This window comes from Bufo bufo, chromosome 4 (assembly GCF_905171765.1).
Source record: "Bufo bufo chromosome 4, aBufBuf1.1, whole genome shotgun sequence".
Classification (NCBI taxonomy): domain Eukaryota; kingdom Metazoa; phylum Chordata; class Amphibia; order Anura; family Bufonidae; genus Bufo; species Bufo bufo.
Genome location: NC_053392.1, coordinates 155,462,014 through 155,481,008, shown reverse-complemented (window position 1 = coordinate 155,481,008; position 18,995 = coordinate 155,462,014). Strand labels below are relative to the sequence as shown.

General features: G+C 40.4%; 1 protein-coding gene across 1 annotated transcript in view; it reads right to left on the bottom strand.

The window, feature by feature from the left end:
* Window positions 1-3,272: 3,272 nt before the first annotated feature.
* Window positions 3,273-18,995, bottom strand: part of LOC121000012 (phospholipid scramblase 1-like) — a 56,923-nt gene continuing 41,200 nt past the window's right edge. The window contains exons 7-8 of the mRNA XM_040431043.1: window positions 6,080-6,235; window positions 3,273-3,368 (exon numbers count right to left, since the gene is read on the bottom strand). Coding sequence (XP_040286977.1) covers window positions 3,360-3,368; window positions 6,080-6,235 — 165 coding nt within the window. The 3' untranslated portion in view covers window positions 3,273-3,359. The remainder of the gene's footprint in view (window positions 3,369-6,079; window positions 6,236-18,995) is intronic.

The following is an 18,995-nucleotide window of genomic DNA, read 5'->3' as shown; positions in this document are numbered from 1 at the left end:
CAGCGGCGAATCAATGGATGTCGTATATCTGGACTTCTCCAAAGCATTTGACACTGTACCACATAAAAGGTTAGTATATAAAATGAGAACGCTCGGACTGGGAGAAAACATCTGTATGTGGGTAAGTAACTGGCTGAGTGATAGAAAACAGAGGGTGGTTATTAACGGTACACACTCAGATTGGGTCACTGTCACTAGTGGAGTACCTCAGGGGTCAGTCTTGGGCCCTATTCTCTTCAATATATGTATTAATGATCTTGTAGAAGGCTTGCATAGTAAAGTATCAATTTTCGCAGATGACACTAAACTGTGTAAAGTAATTTACACTGATGAGGACAGTATACTACTACAGAGGGATCTGGATAGATTGGAGGCTTGGGCAGATAAGTGGCAAATGAGGTTTAACACTGATAAATGTAAAGTTATGCACATGGGAAGGAAAAATGCAAGTCACCCGTACATACTAAATGGTAAAACACTCGGTAACACTGACATGGAAAAGGATCTAGGAATTTTAATAAACAGCAAACTAAGCAGCAAAAACCAGTGTCAGGCAGCTGCTGCCAAGGCCAACAAGATAATGGGTTGCATCAGAAGGGGCATAGATTCCCGTGATAGGAACATAGTCCTACCACTTTACAAATCGCTAGTCAGACAACACATGGAGTACTGTGTACAGTTCTGGGCTCCTGTAAACAAGGCAGACATAGCAGAGCTAGAGAGGGTTCAGAGGAGGGCAACTAAAGTAATAACTGGAATGGGGCAACTACAGTACCCTGAAAGATTATCAAAATTAGGGTTATTCACTTTAGAAAAAAGACGACTGAGGGGAGATCTAATTAATATGTATAAATATATCAGGGGTCAGTACAGAGATCTATCCCATCAGCTATTTATCCCCAGGACTGTGACTGTGACGAGGGGACATCCTCTGCGTCTGGAGGAAAGAAGGTTTGTACACAAACATAGAAGAGGATTCTTTACGGTAAGAGCAGTGAGACTATGGAACTCTCTGCCTGAGGAGGTGGTGATGGTGAGTACAATAAAGGAATTCAAGAGGGGCCTGGATGTATTTCTGGAGCTTAATAATATTACAGGATATAGCTACTAGAGAGGGGTCGTTGATCCAGGGAGTTATTCTGATTGCATGATTGGAGTCGGGAAGGAATTTTTTATTTCCCTAAAGTGGAGAAAATTGGCTTCTACCTCACAGGGTTTTTGGCCTTCCTCTGGATCAACTTGCAGGATAACAGGCCGAACTGGATGGACAAATGTCTTTTTTCGGCCTTATGTACTATGTTACTATGTTACTATTGCCACCTACTGGAATAATATGCACAGTGCAGAAACCAGAAATCTATACTGCAAAATGATAACTATATGAACAGGGAGAAAAGTGATTGTGGAAGATTTATTATTATCGCCCTAAAGTTAGACATTAAAACTAGACGTGAAAATCAGAAACTGTGCCATATTTATCACCATGGTGCACACTGTATAGCTTTAAAAGAAGTCTAAACATGTAATGTATTAGAAACATAATGCTACACTAATGCACACATTTTATTTGATGGTTTATTAAGCAGATCATCCATCAGTTAACTGTTGATCAGTTGTAGGGGCAATAATGTAAATTTCCACCACTGATCAGCATGCACATAGTTGTACCCCAGTCTGTAGGTAGCAAATGTTTGTTGTACACAGCGATGAGCAAATTAGGATTTGCAGGGCAGCAAAGACTACAACAAGGCATCCAGATGATGTGGAATAAGAAGCAAGCTGCTAAACAATGACAGGCCATACTTAGCAGTTGTCTGTATGTAAAACCTAAATCAGTTGCTGGTGAGACATTCCCCAGTGTGTATGAATGGAGCTTGTGATGCTGATTATAATACTCAACTGGGGTCCGCATAACAGTCAATCGCCCTGAATACTTATTGGTGTGAAGGAATACATTTCAGGGCCACTGCTATTATAGGTAGCACCGCTTTTAATTATCTAATAACATGTCAGAAGACTGCAATGGTGGGGTCTGTTGACAGTGGTGCTCATTTCCATGTCTACATAGTTTTGAGACAGTGCTCACAGGATTGCTCCTCCAGGCTCCTTGGGATCTACAGAATCCCAGCTTGCATATACCCGACTGATGTTATCTTGTGATATCTATAATAATATATATCACAGTTAAAATATTAAAATTTATGTATGTGTCTGTGTATATTTAGATATACACTCCCCTAAAGAATTATTAGGAACACCATACTAATACGGTGTTGGACCCCCTTTTGCTTTCAGAACTGCCTTAATTCTACGTGGCATTGATTCAACAAGGTGCTGATAGCATTCTTTAGAAATGTTGGCCCATATTGATAGGATAGCATCTTGCAGTTGATGGAGATTTGAGGCATGCACATCCAGGGCACGAATCTCCCGTTTCACCACATCCCAAAGATGCTCTATTGGGTTGAGATCTGGTGACTGTGGGGGCCATTTTAGTACAGTGAACTCATTGTCATGTTCAAGAAACCAATTTGAAAGGATTCGAACTTTGTGACATGGTGCATTATCCTGCTGGAAGTAGCCATCAGAGGATGGATACATGTTCTCATTCTGTTTACGCCAAATTCGGACTCTACCATTTGAATGTCTCAACAGAAATCGAGACTCATCAGAACAGGCAACATTTTTCCAGGCCAATTTTGGTGAGCTCGTGCAAATTGTAGCCTCTTTTTCCTATTTGTAGTGGAGATGAGTGGTACCCGGTGGGGTCTTCTGCTGTTGTAGCCCATCCGCCTCAAGGTTGTGCGTGTTGTGGCTTCACAAATGCTTTGCTGCATACCTCGGCTGTAACGAGTGGTTATTTCAGTCAACGTTGCTCTTCTATCAGCTTGAATCAGTCGGCCCATTCTCCTCTGACCTCTAGCATCCACAAGGCATTTTTGCCCACAGGACTGCCACATACTGGATGTTTTTCCCTTTTCACACCATTCTTTGTAAACCCTAGCAATGGTTGTGCGTGAAAATCCCAGTAACTGAGCAGATTGTGAAATACTCAGACCGGCCCGTCTGGCACCAACAACCATGCCACTCTCAAAAATCAGCTTTCTTTCCCATTCTGACATTCAGTTTGGAGTTCAGGAGATTGTCTTGACCAGGTGCACCCCGCTAAATGCATTGAAGCAACTGCCATTTGATTGGTTGAGTAGATAATTGCATTAATGAGAAATAGAACAGGTGTTCCTAATAATTCTTTAGGTGAGTGTATATTTTTTTATATATATAGTTTTATCGGCTGCCCGCTACAGTCGTCCATGTTGTCTTCCAAATCTGTCTTCGCTCGCCATTGCCACCATTGCCATTTAGAAACTCTGTTAAGGGGAAAACATAGCAAATTATCAGTAAGGTTAGATAAAGTTAGGCTAAAAGGGAATGAATAAATGCTGGACTATGTTTATACGTGGAAAATTCTGCACCATAAATCTGCAGCAACGTACAGTACAATGCTGAGAAATATAATCTGAGGAATTTCAAATTGCCCGAGTGCTCTATTCTACCACGAATATGCTTTAGATTTCACAGTGGATTTGACTGTTGGCCTTACGTGGCATCTAAAAATCTTCTAAAACATTTCTGACAAAATCCATGCATGTAAAGTCAATTCCGCGGTGGTAAATGTGGCTGTGTGTAAACTTATTTCCTGCACTGTTCGGACTTTGTCATTGACCGGCCACAATATCTTGAGCTACAAACATTTGCTAAGCAACAATTATGAAAATACTAAATACTATTCTTAGTTAGTACATAATCGTACAAGAAAGAGATAGCAAAAGCTGAAAGCTTACTTAAAAATAAAAAAACAAGCAGGGAGGATTTATTGCTACTGATTTTGTCTCAATTTTACTTTAGAATTTTAGCAGATTTTTTTCTTTTTTGTGGCTTTTGCTGCAGACTTGCCATGGATTTCACCTCCTGTATAACAAAGGGTGAAATCTGCAGAGAAAATTAGCATCATAAACTGACATATTGAAGATTTTAAATGTCACAGCTTGTAGATGAGATTTCTTAAAATGCAGTAAAATGCTTTGGATTTTCAGCATGCAAATCTGCGATGGGAAAATTGCAAGGTATACAGTGGGGAAAAGAAGTATTTGTAACACTGGCGATTTTGCAAGTTTTCCCACCTACAAAGAATGGAGAGGTCTGTCATTTTTAGCCTAGGTGCACTTCAACTGTGAGAAACAGAATTAATAAAAAAAATCCTGAAAATCACATTGCATTATTTTTAAATAATTAATTTTCATTTTATTGTATGAAATAAGTATTTGATACAATAGAAAAACAGAACTTAATATTTGGTACAGAAACGTTTGTTTGCAATTTCAGAGGTCAGACGTTTCCTGTAGTTCTTGCACACACTGCAGCAGGGATTTTGGTCCCCTCCTCTATACAGATCTTCTCCAGATCTTTCAGGTTTTGGAGCTGTCACTGGGCTAAATTGAGTTTCAGCTCCCTCCAAAAATTTTCGTTTAGGTAGGCCACTCCAGCACCTTGAAATGCTTCTTATGGAGTCATTTCTTAGTTGCCCTGGCTGTGTGTTTCCGGTCATAGTCATGCTGGAAGACCCAGCCACAACCCATCTTCAGTGCTTTTACCGAGGGAAGGAGATTGCTGGCCATAATCTTGCCATACATGGCCCCACCCATCCTCCCTCAATACGGTGCAGTCGTCCTGTCCCCTTTGTAGAAAAGCACCCCCAAAGTATGATGTTTCCACCCCCATGCTTCATGGTTGGGACGGTGTTCTTAGGTTGTATTCATCCTCCTTCTTCATCCAAACACTGCGAGTGGAGTTGATACCAAAAAGTTCTATTTTGGTCTCATCTGACCACATGACCTTCTCCCATGCCTCCTCTGGATCATCCAGATGGTCATTGGTGAGCTTCAAATGGGCCTGGACGTGTGCTGGCGTGAGCAGGGGGACCTTGCGTGCCCTGCAGTATTTTAATCCATGACGTGTAATGTGTTACTAACAGTAATCTTAGATTCCACCTTTCATTTTTCAGATCTCCTTTGGGAAATGAAAGGTGGGATCCAATTTTTGCTATAAGTAACCAAGTCAGTTTTCCTTTATCACCAGTTTTGATAAATCTTCCCCTCTAATAAAAAAAAAATCTATTTAATATATTATTTGAATGACCATTTACCATTGTTATAAAAACTTCAATAAAGGGTCGAAGTTTGCAAAGAATTTTATGTTGTGTAGTTCTCTTTAAATATTTACTATAAATAGAAATAACTATGGGGCAGAACACAGAATGGGGGGTGGGCCCAAGTTCTGGAAACTGCCCCAGGCCTATGATGCACTTAATCCGCCCCCTGGGTCCCGGCTCTCTTCAGGTCATTAACCAGGCTGTGTGTAGTTTTGGGCTGATTTCATGACCTTTTTCAGAATCATCCTTACCCCACGAGATGAGATCTTGCATGGAGCCCCTGGCCGAGGAAGATTGACATCTTGTGTTTCTTAAATTTTCTAATAATTGCACCAACAGTTCTTTCTTTCTCACCAAGCTGCTTGCCTATTGTCCTGTAGACCATCCCAGTCTTGTGCGGGTCTAAAATTATGTCCCTGGTGTCCTTAGACAGCTCTTTGGTTTTGGCCATGGTGGAGAGGTTGGAATGCGATTGAGTGTGTGGACAGGTTTCTTTTATACAGCCAATGAGTTCAAACAGGTGCAATTAATAAGTGCAGAGTAGGACGGTTTCTTTAAGAAAAATGAACATGTCTGTGAGAGCCAGAATTCTTGCTGGTTGGTAGGTGATGGAATACTTATTTAATGCAATAAAATGCAAATTAATTATTTAAAGATCATACAATGGGATTTTCTGGACTTTTTTTTAGATTCTGTCTCTCACAGTTGAAGTGTACCTATGATAAAAATTACAGACCTCTCCATTCTTTGTAGGTGGGAAAACTTGCAAAATCACCAGTGTTTCAAATACTTATTTTCCCCACTGTATGTCCCATGTGAACAGACTACATTGGAGCTATTTTAATGATGAGCTAAATAAATCAACTTACAAAAAAGTAAGAACGTTCCTAGTATAGCTGCTTTCAATTTCACATCCAGATCCAGAGAAAAATGAACATCAAAATTTATAGTATCTGGAAACAGAAAACAAGGAGTTCCATATAGAGAAATTCTTCCAACCTCAATTTTCTCCCTAATGGACGTTATCTATAAATATGAAAATAAGTTAACATAAAAATAAAGTTTAAATACAGGAAACGCAGGTTTGATCTAGTAGAAGTAAGGTCACATATTCTTTCAGGCTACTTTTGGGCGAATGGATCCATTACAATAATACAACCGCATGCATCCGTCATGAACGGATCCGTTTGTATTATCTGTAACATAGCCAAGACGGATCTGTCATGAACTTCAGTAAAAGTCAATGAGAGACGGATCCGTTTTCTGTTGTGCCAGATTGTGTCAGAGAAAACAGATCCGTCCCCATTGACTTACATTGTGTTCCAGGACGGATCCGTTTGGCTCAGTTTCGTCAAGCGGACAGAAAAACGCTGCAGGCAGAGTTTTGGTGTCCGCCTCCAGAGCGGAATGGTGACTGAACAGAGGCAAACTGATGCATTCTTTTCAATTCAGAATGCATTAGGGCAAAACTGATCCGTTTTGGACCACTTGTGAGAGCCCATGATGGATCTAACAAATGGAAAGCCAAAACGCGAGTGTGAAAGTAGCCTTAGAGGCAATTTCAAGCCTTTTCAAATTAGGTCATTCTAAGGTTATTTATACTCTGAGTTCCAAACAATAATGCTAAGAACGCGGCAGGTAGAAATGTATTAACATATTACACCTTTTTAACCTCAAATACAGCTACGAGCTGTGGGTGCCTTCGAGTGCTGATCTAATCTGAAAGGAACAAAACGGCAATTTTATGAATCCTGTAGATCGGGTAAACTTATTTAGGAGACATGCATACAATTTATCACAGTGGCTCATGTTGGATGGTAAATTTGGTGCAGGGATACACCCTTTTGTCTAACTTTATACCACCTATGGATTAACTTACTTTGAAACAGAAATCTATGCCAGAATTGGGGAGCAATTTTGGGGTGAAATGTTGCAGCTTAGATCATGCTCACTTTCAGCTGGTCTGCCTACAAAAGCCTTTGTGGATGGCATTGGTAACTATAGGTGGGACCATACTGAGGCAAGATACTGAAAAAAGACAATGATCTATGAGAGACATTGGGGGTATGTACACCAGTTTTTGGGCGTAAAAAAACTTTACATTTTTGCATAAACAGCATTTTGAACAAGCATTTTGTGACTTTTTGCATAGTACACTGCTCTTGCCACTTCTTTGAAAGTTGTTGGGGCTTAGCTAGATAGGACAGGGCCACTACGGCCAGACACATTTGCTATAATTATAAAAGAAAACTGGTGCAAATTATAAATGAAATCTATGCATAGGTTTCAGTTTCTGGCACATGGTCATCATATATGATACATTTATTAGGACTGCACTTAATAAATTGGTTGCATCTAAATCTATCAATTTTGTGAAATGCCAGTCTTTAGTGAATGAGCCCCACTGAGTGAATCTCCTCAGATCATATTCAGGAAAGGGTGTTCCTTAACCACTTCCAGACCGGGCCATTTACTACCTTCCTGACTAGGCCTAATTTTGCAAATCTGATGTGTCACTTTATGTGGTGATAACTTTCAAACGCTTTTACTTATCCAAGCCATTCAGATATTGTTTTCTCGTGACACATTGTACTTCATGTTAAGGGTAAATTTGAGTCAATATATTTCACCTTTATTTATAAAAATATCCAAAAGTTAACGAAAATTTGAAAAAGTTCACTTTTTTCTAAATTTGAATCTCTCTGCTTTTAAGACAGATATGTCCCATATGTCTACTTTATGTGGGCATCATTTTGGTAATGTCATTAAATTTTTTTGGACGTTAGAAGGTTAGAATTTTTGAAGCAATTTTTGAAATTTTTTAAGAAAATTTCCAAAGTCAACTTTTTTAAGGACCTGTTCAGTTCTGAAGTCACTTTGTGGGGCTTATATAGTGGAAACCCCCCATAAGTGACCCCATTGTAGAGACTACACCCCTCAAGTTACTTAAAACTGATTTTACAAACTTTGTTAACCCTTTAGTTGTTCCACAAGAATTAAAGGAAAATGGAGATTACATTTCTAAATTTCAGTTTTTTGGCAGATTTTCCTTTTTATTCGATTTTTTTCTTTAACACATGTAGGGTTAACAGCCAAACAAAACTTAATATTTATTACACTGATTCTGTGGTTTACATAAACACCCCACATGTAGTCGTAAACTGATGTAAGGGCACACGGCAGGGCGCAGAAGAAAAGGAACGTCATATGGTTTTTGGAAGGCAGATTTTGCTGAACTGGTTTTCAGATGCCATGTCCCATTTGAAGCTCCCCTGATGGACCCTTACAGTAGAAAATCCCAAAAAGTTGCCCCATTTTTGGAAACTAGGGGATAAGGTGCCAGTTTGATTGGTACTATTTTGGGGTACATATGATTTTTAATTGCTCTATATTATGTTTTTTTTTTATAAGGCAAGGTAACCAAAAAAGGTCTGTTTTGACACTGTTTTTACTTTTATTTTTTACAACATTTATCTGACAGGGTAGATCATGTGCTATTTTTATAGAGCAGGTTGTTACAGACACAATGATATCAAATATGTCTAGTTTCTTTGTTTGTTTGTTTGTTTCAGTGTTACATAATAAAGCATTTTTGAAAAAAAAAATATGTTTTTGTGTCTCCATTTTCTGAACGCCATATTGTTTTATTTTTCTGCTGATCATCTTGTGCAGAGGTCATTTTTTGCAGGAAGAGTTGACGTTTTTATTGGTACCATTTTTGGGTATATATAACTTTGATAATTTATTATTATACTTTATGGGGCAAGGTGACCAAAAAATTGGTTGTTTTAGCACAGTTTTTATTTATTTATTTTACAGCATTCACCTGAGGGGTTAGGTCATGTGACATTTTTATAGAGCAGGTCATTACGGACGTGGAAATACCTAATATGTATACTTTTTATTATTTATTTAACCGCCTCCGGACCGCCTAACGCAGGATCGCGTTCCGGAGGTGGCAGCTGCAGGCAGAGTCACGCATATATGCGTCATCTCGCGAGACGCAGGATTTCCTGTGAACGCACGCACACAGGCGCGCGCGCTTACAGGATCGGAAGGTGAGCGAGTGGATCTACAGCCTGCCAGCGGCGATCGTTCGCTGGCAGGTTGTAGATGCGATTTTTTTAACCCCTAACAGGTATATTAGACGCTGTTTTGATAGCAGCATCTAATATACCTGCTACCTGGTCCTCTGGTGGTCCCTTTTGCTTGGATCGACCACCAGAGGACACAGGCAGCTCAGTAATAAGTAGCACCAAACAGCACTACACTACACCCCCCCTCATCACTTATTAACCCCTTATTAACCCCTGATCACCCCATATAGACTCCCTGATCACCCCCCTGGCATTGATTACCCCCCTGTCATTGATCACCCCCTGTAAGGCTCCATTCAGACGTCCGTATGTTTTTTTTACGGATCCACGGATACATGGATCGGATCCGCAAAACACATACGGACGTCTGAATGGAGCCTTACAGGGGGGTGATCAATGACAGGGGGTGATCACCCCATATGGACTCCCTTATCACCCCCCTGTCATTTATCACCCCCCTGTCATTGATCACCCCCCTGTAAGGCTCCATTCAGACGTCCATATGTTTTTTACGTATCCACGGATACATGGATCGGATCCGCAAAACACATACTGACGTCTGAATGGAGCCTTACAGGGGGGTGATCACCCCATATAGACTCCCTGATCTCCCCCCTGTTTTGGGGTGTCATTTTACATATACCCATGCTGGGTGAGATAAATATCTCGGCAAAAGACAACTTTTCATAACCAACTTTGTATAAAAAAATGGGAAAAGTTGTCTTTTGCCGAGTTATTTCTCTCACCCAGCATGGGTATATGTAAAATGACACCCCAAAACACATTGCCCAACTTCTCCTGAGTACGGCGATACCAGATGTGTGACACTTTTTTGCAGCCTAGGTGGGCAAAGGGGCCCACATTCCAAAGAGCACCTTTAGGATTTCATAGGTCATTTTTGTACACATTTTGATTTCAAACTACTTCCCACACATTAGGGCCCCTAAATTGCCAGGGCAGTATAACTACCCCACAAGTGACCCCATTTTGGAAAGAAGACACCCCAAGGTATTCCATGAGGGGCATGGCGAGTTCCTAGAATTTTTTATTTTTTGTCATAAGTTAGCGGAAAATGATTTTTTTTTCTTTTTTTTTTCTTACAAAGTCTCATATTCCACTAACTTGTGACAAAAAATAAAAACTTCCATGAACTCACGATGCCCATCACGAAATACCTTAGGGTGTCTTCTTTCCAAAATGGGGTCACTTGTGGGGTAGTTATAATGCCCTGGCAATTTAGGGGCCCTAATGTGTGGGAAGTAGTTTGAAATCAAAATGTGTAAAAAATGACCTGTTTTACACAATAATAGCATTTTTTTAAACCAAATAAATGTTTTAGTGTCTCCATAGTCTTAGAGCCATAGCTTTTTTATTTTTTGAGCGATTGTCTTAGTTAGGATCAAATTTTTTGTGGGATGAGGTGACTGTTTGATTGGTACTAATTTAGGGGGCATACGCCTTTTTAATCGCTTGGTGTTGCACTTTATGTGATGTTAGGTGACAAAAAATGGCTTTTCTGGTACTGTTTTTATTTTTATTTTTTACGGTGTTCATCTGAGGGGTTTGGTCATGTGATATTTTTATAGAGCAGCTAGTTATGGATGCGGCAATACCTAATATGTATACTTTTTTTTATTTATTTCACTTCAACACAATAATCGCATTTTTGAAACAAAAAAAATGATGTTTTAATGTCTCCATGTTCTGAGAGCTATAGTTTTTTTTTATTTTTTGAGCGATTTTCTTATGTAGGGGCTCATTTTATGCGGGATGAGGTGACAGTTTTATTGGTACCATTTTGTGGGACATATGCCTTTTTGATCACTTGCAGCAGGGGCCCGGCTGTCAGTGACTGTCGGGTCCGTGCCACTGATCGGGCGGGCGCAGCCCCTGTACCCGCCCGATTAGCCCGCCGTACATGTACTTAAGGGGTTAATAACAGCTTGTCTTAACATGTTTCATCTAATGGCCACTGTCTTTGGAAGGGGCTTCCATTATTGAGGATAATTGATAGCCTGTAACACCCAGAGAAGCTGCAATCATCCAGGATACAGAGTCGACCATAGGATGTAGGGGTTGTATGTCAGTAGTTTTCAGGAGAGGAAGGTGGAACCACAGATCATGAGACAGGTTTTCAAACTCAGTGAGTTCAAGTCATTAATTTAAAGGGACATCTGGTGTAAGGACTGTTGAGCTGTATCCTATAGAAGAATATTGACTACTTTGCATTGCTGTGGTTGCCTGCAACATAAACTAAATATAGTTTCTAGAGATTGTCCACAAATATAATTTTAGAAACCTACACTTCCCTTAGGCTGCAGCATTTATGGGACAATAAACTCGATGGAGTCCACAGGGGTGATTGCTACAGTCATTCAGATCTTTTCTTAACATTGGATTTTCTCTGTGATGTGGCTGACCTCTAGGCAAAATTAACAGTCATGGTTCTCTACTGCTAGGAGAAGAATCATATGCTTAAACCTATGTCAATTTAGTAGTGCATCTGAATGGGCAACCTAATAGGGGACTTGTTCCATAAGAAGCAAGACTCCCCCAATCCGATCTGTCTAGATGGAAGAGTTCATATACAGGATCTATATCTCCTAAGTTTTCCATCCTCCAAATCAGAGTGAAGCCTCTAGCATGGGTCTCAGGACAATCAGGCATATCTGGCACATCCAGTTTGTCATCACAACAGCTACATGCATCTTTACCAATATCTGGTGTGAGAAGGCACAAGGTGCTATAGTGGATGATGGATATGTGTCACCAAGGTGCCTGGGCTCAGGGAAATGAATCGGTAGTGTTTCGTCAGTAGCCCTAGGTTACTGACAGTTGTTATTAGTAGTTTAGCTGCTGGCTGCAGTTGATCTGGGCGGGTTTCATTGGAGTAGTCAAAGAGCAGGGTGGAATGACTACTACAATGTATCCAGGCCAGGTTTTAGCTGGCCTATATACGCCAGGAAGCCCAGGAGAGCTAGGGGTGTGGTTCCTAGTCTGAAAGTGTTATAGACTGGGAGTGTAGCTGTGTGGAGTTGATTTAGCAGAGAGCCTGCTATTGCCAAGTCTCTTCCCCCTCAGGCTGGAGGTGGAAACCAGGAACTACAGAGGACTGTGTGTTAGGCGAGTTCACATTGACTGTGTAATTTTTGTGTTTACATGCAGAAGTAAGCTAATTTTTGTTGATACTGTTTTTGGACACAATAAGAAGACTATTATTTGGACTATTTCTGAAGTCGCCATTTGAGCTACTCTCCAAAATGGATTATTGCATAATGACATAAGACATGTACACAGCTGTGTTGAAAAAACTGTTAAGAGAGATTTGGGATTTTTTTCACTAATTTAGGTAGGATTTTTAAATAAATTCCAAGAGTTTCCCTTTATAAATCACTATTTAAAAAGGATGATGGGAGACTATGATCCTGAGGTTGAACACAATCAAAACTCAAGACAGATCATGAAAATCCTGGGTTTCATGTCGGCAGCAATAGATGTTGTTCTTTGGGAGAAATTACATTTTAGAACACTCAAACAGAAGCTGCTGTTGAGATGGGATGGCCACACAGATCTTCTATGAAAGTCTTCTCCTGTCATGGGACTGAAAGTGATCCCTCATAAGATCCTGTGCTATTTTCATCTTCAGCTGTGAGGCAGAAATGCCTGGCTACTGTCCAACACCACCACCACTACCGTAACATCAATAAATCTGCAAGTTGGAACAAGATCTCAAGCCCATCTTGGAGAAGTAGTATACGACCTGGATTGGGCAGAGTCATAGATCAAGGGCAGCTTGGATGTTTGGGCAAATCATATTCTAAACTGGGATATTCACTTGGCTCTCAATAACGCTAACTATGTCAGGAACCATTTAAGCTTCTCCAGGAGGCCACAATAGTAAGTGATGTCCAATTGCTGGCCATCAAAGAAACATACTTTCCCAATTTAACAGAAAGAATGGTTGTTGGGACAGGAGAACCAGGAGATCACCTTCCCCACATTCCACATGGAGTCCACCTCAGACGATCAGAAGAGTGTAAAAGACTATGCCCTCTTGATGTTCAATGATGTCTCAATATTTATCTATCTAGAACCCAGCATTTCAAATGTTGGATAACCTCTTTGTAACCCTTCAGTGGTCAAAGCACAAACTCTTGGCTTGTGTTATGATGACTTCTTATACCCTTGCAAGGTGTGAGTGCTTACTCCACAAGAGCCATAACAGCATCTTGGGTTTAGAGGACGTTGGTACCAAACTCTAACTTTTGGAATGCTGCTGCAGAAGAAAATTGATTTCAAAGCTGCGGAGGAATCTAGTATTTAACATTACGTTTTGAGTTCCATGTAATCCCATTATTGAGCTGCTTTATCCGCATATATGTGTCCCCATACAAGGCATGTGGCAAACTTCAAATGGAACTTCAAATGGGTTGCTTGGGATCTTCTTTCCACTCTTCCATAAAGGCCAGATTTGTGGAGTACACGACTAATAGTTGTTTTGGAGACAGATTCTCCCACCTGAGCTGTGGATCTCTGCAGGTCCTCCAGAGTGACCATGGGTCTCTTGGCTGCTTTTCTAATCAGTGTTTTGCCTGAGTGTCTTGCCTGAGCTGTCAGTTTAGGTGGGCGTCCATGTCTTGGTCGGTTTGCAGTTGTGCCATAATCCTTCCATTCTCAGATGTTCAGAGTTTGGTATATTTTTTATAACCTAATGCTGCTTTACACTTTTCCACAACTTTATCCCTGACCTGTCTGGTGTGTTCCTTGATTTTCATGATACTGTTTGATCACTAATGTTCTCTAACAAACCTCTGAGCCCTTCATAGATCCACTGTAGTTATACTGAATAAATTATACACAGGTGAACTCTATTTACTAATTGGGTGACTTTTGAAGGCAATTGGTCACACTGGATTTTATTTAGGGGTTCCAGAGTACAGGGGGGCTGAATAAAAATGCACACCACACTTTTCAGATTTTTATCTATTTAACATTTTTAAAATCATGTATCATTTTCTTTTCACGCTTTTCCTTTCACAAATTTTTTATCACATAAAATCCCAATAAAATACATTTTAGTTTGTGGCTGTAACATGAAAAAATATGGAAAAGTTCAAGGGGTCTGAATACTTTTTCAAGGCACTGTATGTGTTGCTGCTCAAACTATGGGGTATATTTATCAATGTAAAGCCAAGGAGTTTAGGTGCACTGAAGCCCTCATCTACATAAAGAAAAAAAATACGTGTCACTTTAATCAGAGGCAGACAACTGCAACTTCTTGCATTCTAGCTGTTGTGGAACTACAATTCACAGAATACTACATTTACTTCTGTTGAAGTGCTCAGTTGAAGTTATTACTGCATACCACTAGATATGGCCTTGCGGTTCGCATGGAAGTCGTTTCGCGCCAAACTTTGGTCGTTTGTGATTCGCCGAACATATGGCGATATTCGCAGGTGCCATATTTTTTTGCATAGCGCCGAACTTTGACCCATGACACATCCATCAGGTGGGACAGGGCTGTCAATTGAGACATTTCAACACATGGACATACCCCCTACCCTATAAATAAACCCGATCTGGCCGCCATTTTACATTCAGTCTTTTGCCAGTGTAGGGAGAGGTTACTGTGTGGAGCAGGGACAGACAGTTAGGGACACCAAACGATATCTAATATGGCCACAAAAGTCCTTTTAAGGACTGGTAAAGTTGTGCTATCGATAGGTGTGACATACTGAGGAATGTGATATACTGTACTTATAATATACTTTCTAACATAGAAAGTATATTATAGTGCATTTGAACTGTGCAGCAGTTGTGTGTGGTTCTGCTGCGATACTGCAGCTATACAGAGGGACAAACGCTATTGAAACAATTAATTGCAACTGGTGTGATATACCAGTTGCCCCCCAAAAAACACTGATTAAGGCAGGGGTGTGATATACCTATAATATACTTTCTATATAGTGCATTTGTATTGTGCAGCAGTTGTGTGTGATTCTACTGTGATACTGCAGTTATACAGAGGGACAAATGCGATTGGAACAACTAATTGCAACTGGTGGGATATACCAGTTGCCTCAAAAAGCACTAATTAAGGCAGGGGTGTGATATACCTATAATATACTTTCTACAGTTGCAAGAAAAAGTATGTGAACCCTTTGGAATTATATGGATTTCTGCACAAGTTGGTTAAAAATGTGATCTGATCTTCATCTAAGTCACAACAATAGACAATCACAGTCTGCTTAAACTAATAACACACAAAGAATTAAATGTTTCCATGTTTTTATTGAACACACCATGTAAACATTTACAGTGCAGGTGGGAAAAGTATGTGAACCCTTAGATTTAATAACTGGTTGAACCTCCTTTGGCAGCAATAACTTCAACCAAACGTTTCCTGTACTTGCAGATCAGACGTGCACAACGGTCAGGAGTAATTCTTGACCATTCCTCTTTACAGAACTGTTTCAGTTCAGCAATATTCTTGGTGTGAATGGCTTTCTTGAGGTCATGCCACAGCATCTCAATCGGGTTGAGGTCAGGACTCTGACTGGGCCACTCCAGAAGGCGTATTTTCTTCTGTTTAAGCCATTCTGTTGTTAATTTACTTCTATGCTTTGGGTCATTGTCCTGTTGCAACACCCATCTTCTGTTGAGCTTTAGCTGGTGGACAGATGGCCTTAAGTTCTCCTGCAAAATGTCTTGATAAACTTGGAAATTCATTTTTCCTTCGATGATAGCAATCCGTCCAGGCCCTGATGCAGCAAAACAGCCCCAAACCATGATGCCCCCACCACCATACTTCACAGTTGTGGTGAGGTTTTGATGTTGGTGTGCTGTGCCTCTTTTTCTCCACACATAGTGTTTGTGTTTCTTCCAAACAAATCAACTTTTGTTTCATCTGTCCACAGAATATTTTGCCAGTACTGCTGTGGAACATCCAAAAAACTGTAAACGTGCAGCAATGTTTTTTTTTGGACAGCAGTGGCTTCCTCTGTGGTATCCTCCCATGAAATCCATTCTTGTTTATTTTTTTACTTGTCATAGATTTGCTTACAGGAATGTTAGCATATGCCAGAGACTTTTGTAAGTCTTTAGCTGACACTCTAGGATTCTTCTTCACCTCATTGAGCAGTCTGTGCTGTGCTCTTGCAGTCATCTTTACAGGACGGCCACTCCTAGGGAGAGTAGCAGCAGTGCTGAACTTTCTCCATTTATAGACAATTTGTCTTACCGTGGACTGATGAATAGCAAGGCTTTTGGAGATACTTTTATAACCCTTTCCAGCTTTATGCAAGTCAACAATTCTTAATTGTAGGTCTTCTGAGAGCTCTTTTGTGTGAGGCATCATTCACATCAGGCAATGCTTCTTGTGAAAAGCACAGGGAAGCTGTAACCAACACCTCCAATCTCATCTCATTGATTAGACGTCAGTTGGCTGACACCTCACTCCAATTAGCTCTTGGAGATGTCATTAGTCTAGGGATTCGCATAGTTTTTCCACCTGCACTATGAATGTTTACATGGTGTGTTCAATAAAAACATGGTAACATTTAATTATTTGTGTGTTATTAGTTTAAGCGGACTGTGATTGTCTATTGCTGTGACTTAGATGAAGATCAGATCACATTTTATGACCAATTTGTGCAGAAATCCATATCATTCCAAAGGGTTCACATACTTTTTCTTGCAACTGTATATAGTGCATTTGTATTATGCAGCAGTTGTGTGCGGTTCTGCTGAGATAACGCAGCTATACAGAGGGACACACACTATTGGAACAACTTATTGCAACTTGTATGATATACCTGTTGTCCCCCAAAAAAACTAATTAAGGGGTTTGATATACCTGCTTCCAGCAAATACTTATTAAGGGGTTCTATTTACCTGCTTCCACAAATACTGCTCTTCTATAGGGACTTTGTCACAGGGTCATTTTGAAAATGATAGGCAGAGGAAAAGTCAGGCCATTCCGCAGGGGTGATAGAGGTCGGGCAGGTGCACCAGGCCGGAGCCCAAGTGGGAAGTTGGGGAAGGTGCGTTGCTGCCTACTCCAAGATCTCTAATGTCAGTGGTGGTGAAGTTGACGATGATGACGTGTCGATGGACTTCAAGTGGGTGCCCACAAGAGAGGAAGAGGACGGGAGTTCAGAGGGAAAGATGGAGCAGCAGATAGGAAGGAGAAGGAGGAGTAGCAGGCAGAACTCGCAGTGCACAGGAGGCAAAAAGCAGACTGCAAATGTATCTGGAACGAGCCATCCACCATGCACGGTCACATCTGGCGCTCCCAGTACACCAGCACATGGCTCCGCAGTGTGGGCTTTTTTAACGTGTCAGCTGCGGACAATAGTGTTGCCATCTGCAGCCTGTGCTGTCAACGCATAAGCCGCGGTATGTCCAACACTCATCTAGAGACAACTGCCTTAAGAAGGCATAAATATAATAACACTAGAGTGGATAGCTCACCTCTTTTACAGCCTGGAACTGGTGCTCTAGTCTGAAACTGATCACCCAATCAGTATAAGGGACAATTAGAAAAGAATAGTATGAGACTGGCACTCAATTATGCGGATCACATAGCACATGGCAGTTTATTACAGCAATTAATTGTTATACACAAGTTTAAAAATATGCAATAAAATACAATTAATAAAATCAATAAATAAAATTTAATAAAACCGCAGGATAAGTGCAAACTGGCAAATCTATGTCGAATTATATACAGTATATGTCTTGTCCTTCGGTTAGATATAGTAATTTAATCGCGTATAGTTAATGGAAAATAAATCCAGGTATGGAACTGTATTTGGAGAGAAAGTCACTTCTTTAAATGTCACTGTGCTCTCTCAGAGGTATTCCCTTGAGTAGGGACAATACGAACAGTGAATAGAATCGGAGAACGGGACCTTGATATTCCGGTTGATATTATTATTGAATATAAGTGGTGAGTAAGGCGTGAATTGATATCTTACCCCTGTTGTATCGGGAACGCCACTTAGGTTTCCACTCACCACCTTGTCCCGGCGTCTTCTTCTCCCGTTTGGCGTCCTCGTCCGAGACTTCCGGGTCACGTGGTGTTTGTCTCGCGGGACTTGCCTGTTTAGTCCGGTCTTTCACACGAATGTTAATTCGAAGATTTTTTATGGAGCGCTCCACAAATCAGATTATCATCGGTCCTCTACAGTTGATCCGGATCTTTCTTTATGGGGGTGAACCACGCCAGACGCGTTTCGGGGACCGCTCTCCCCTTCCTCAGTGGCTCAACCCCCATTGTAATGTCACTTCCTTTTATAGTTCACTTAGGATTGTGAAAAAACCAGGACCGGAATCAACTTTTTTAGCTTTCCATGACATTTTTGGTGCGGTTATTCCTATGTCTATGCGTTTTTAGCATATTATCTCCATCTAGTTGCGATTAAGTCGTATACTAAAGGAGACATCTATGCGGTACTGCTTTCTCAAGATAAACTTTAAAATATATAAATATAAATTACATAAAAAAATTGCTGTATATTTTCTTAAGATATAAATAGGCCTGATTGTATTGCCCATATACAGTTTTAGATTCACATTCTAATTTATAAACCTGCGGTAAAAATTATACTTCAGTAATGTAAAAAATGTCTAAAAATGTATGATAATTAAAAATTCCAGAAGGGACTTGAATATAGAAATTTTATTAA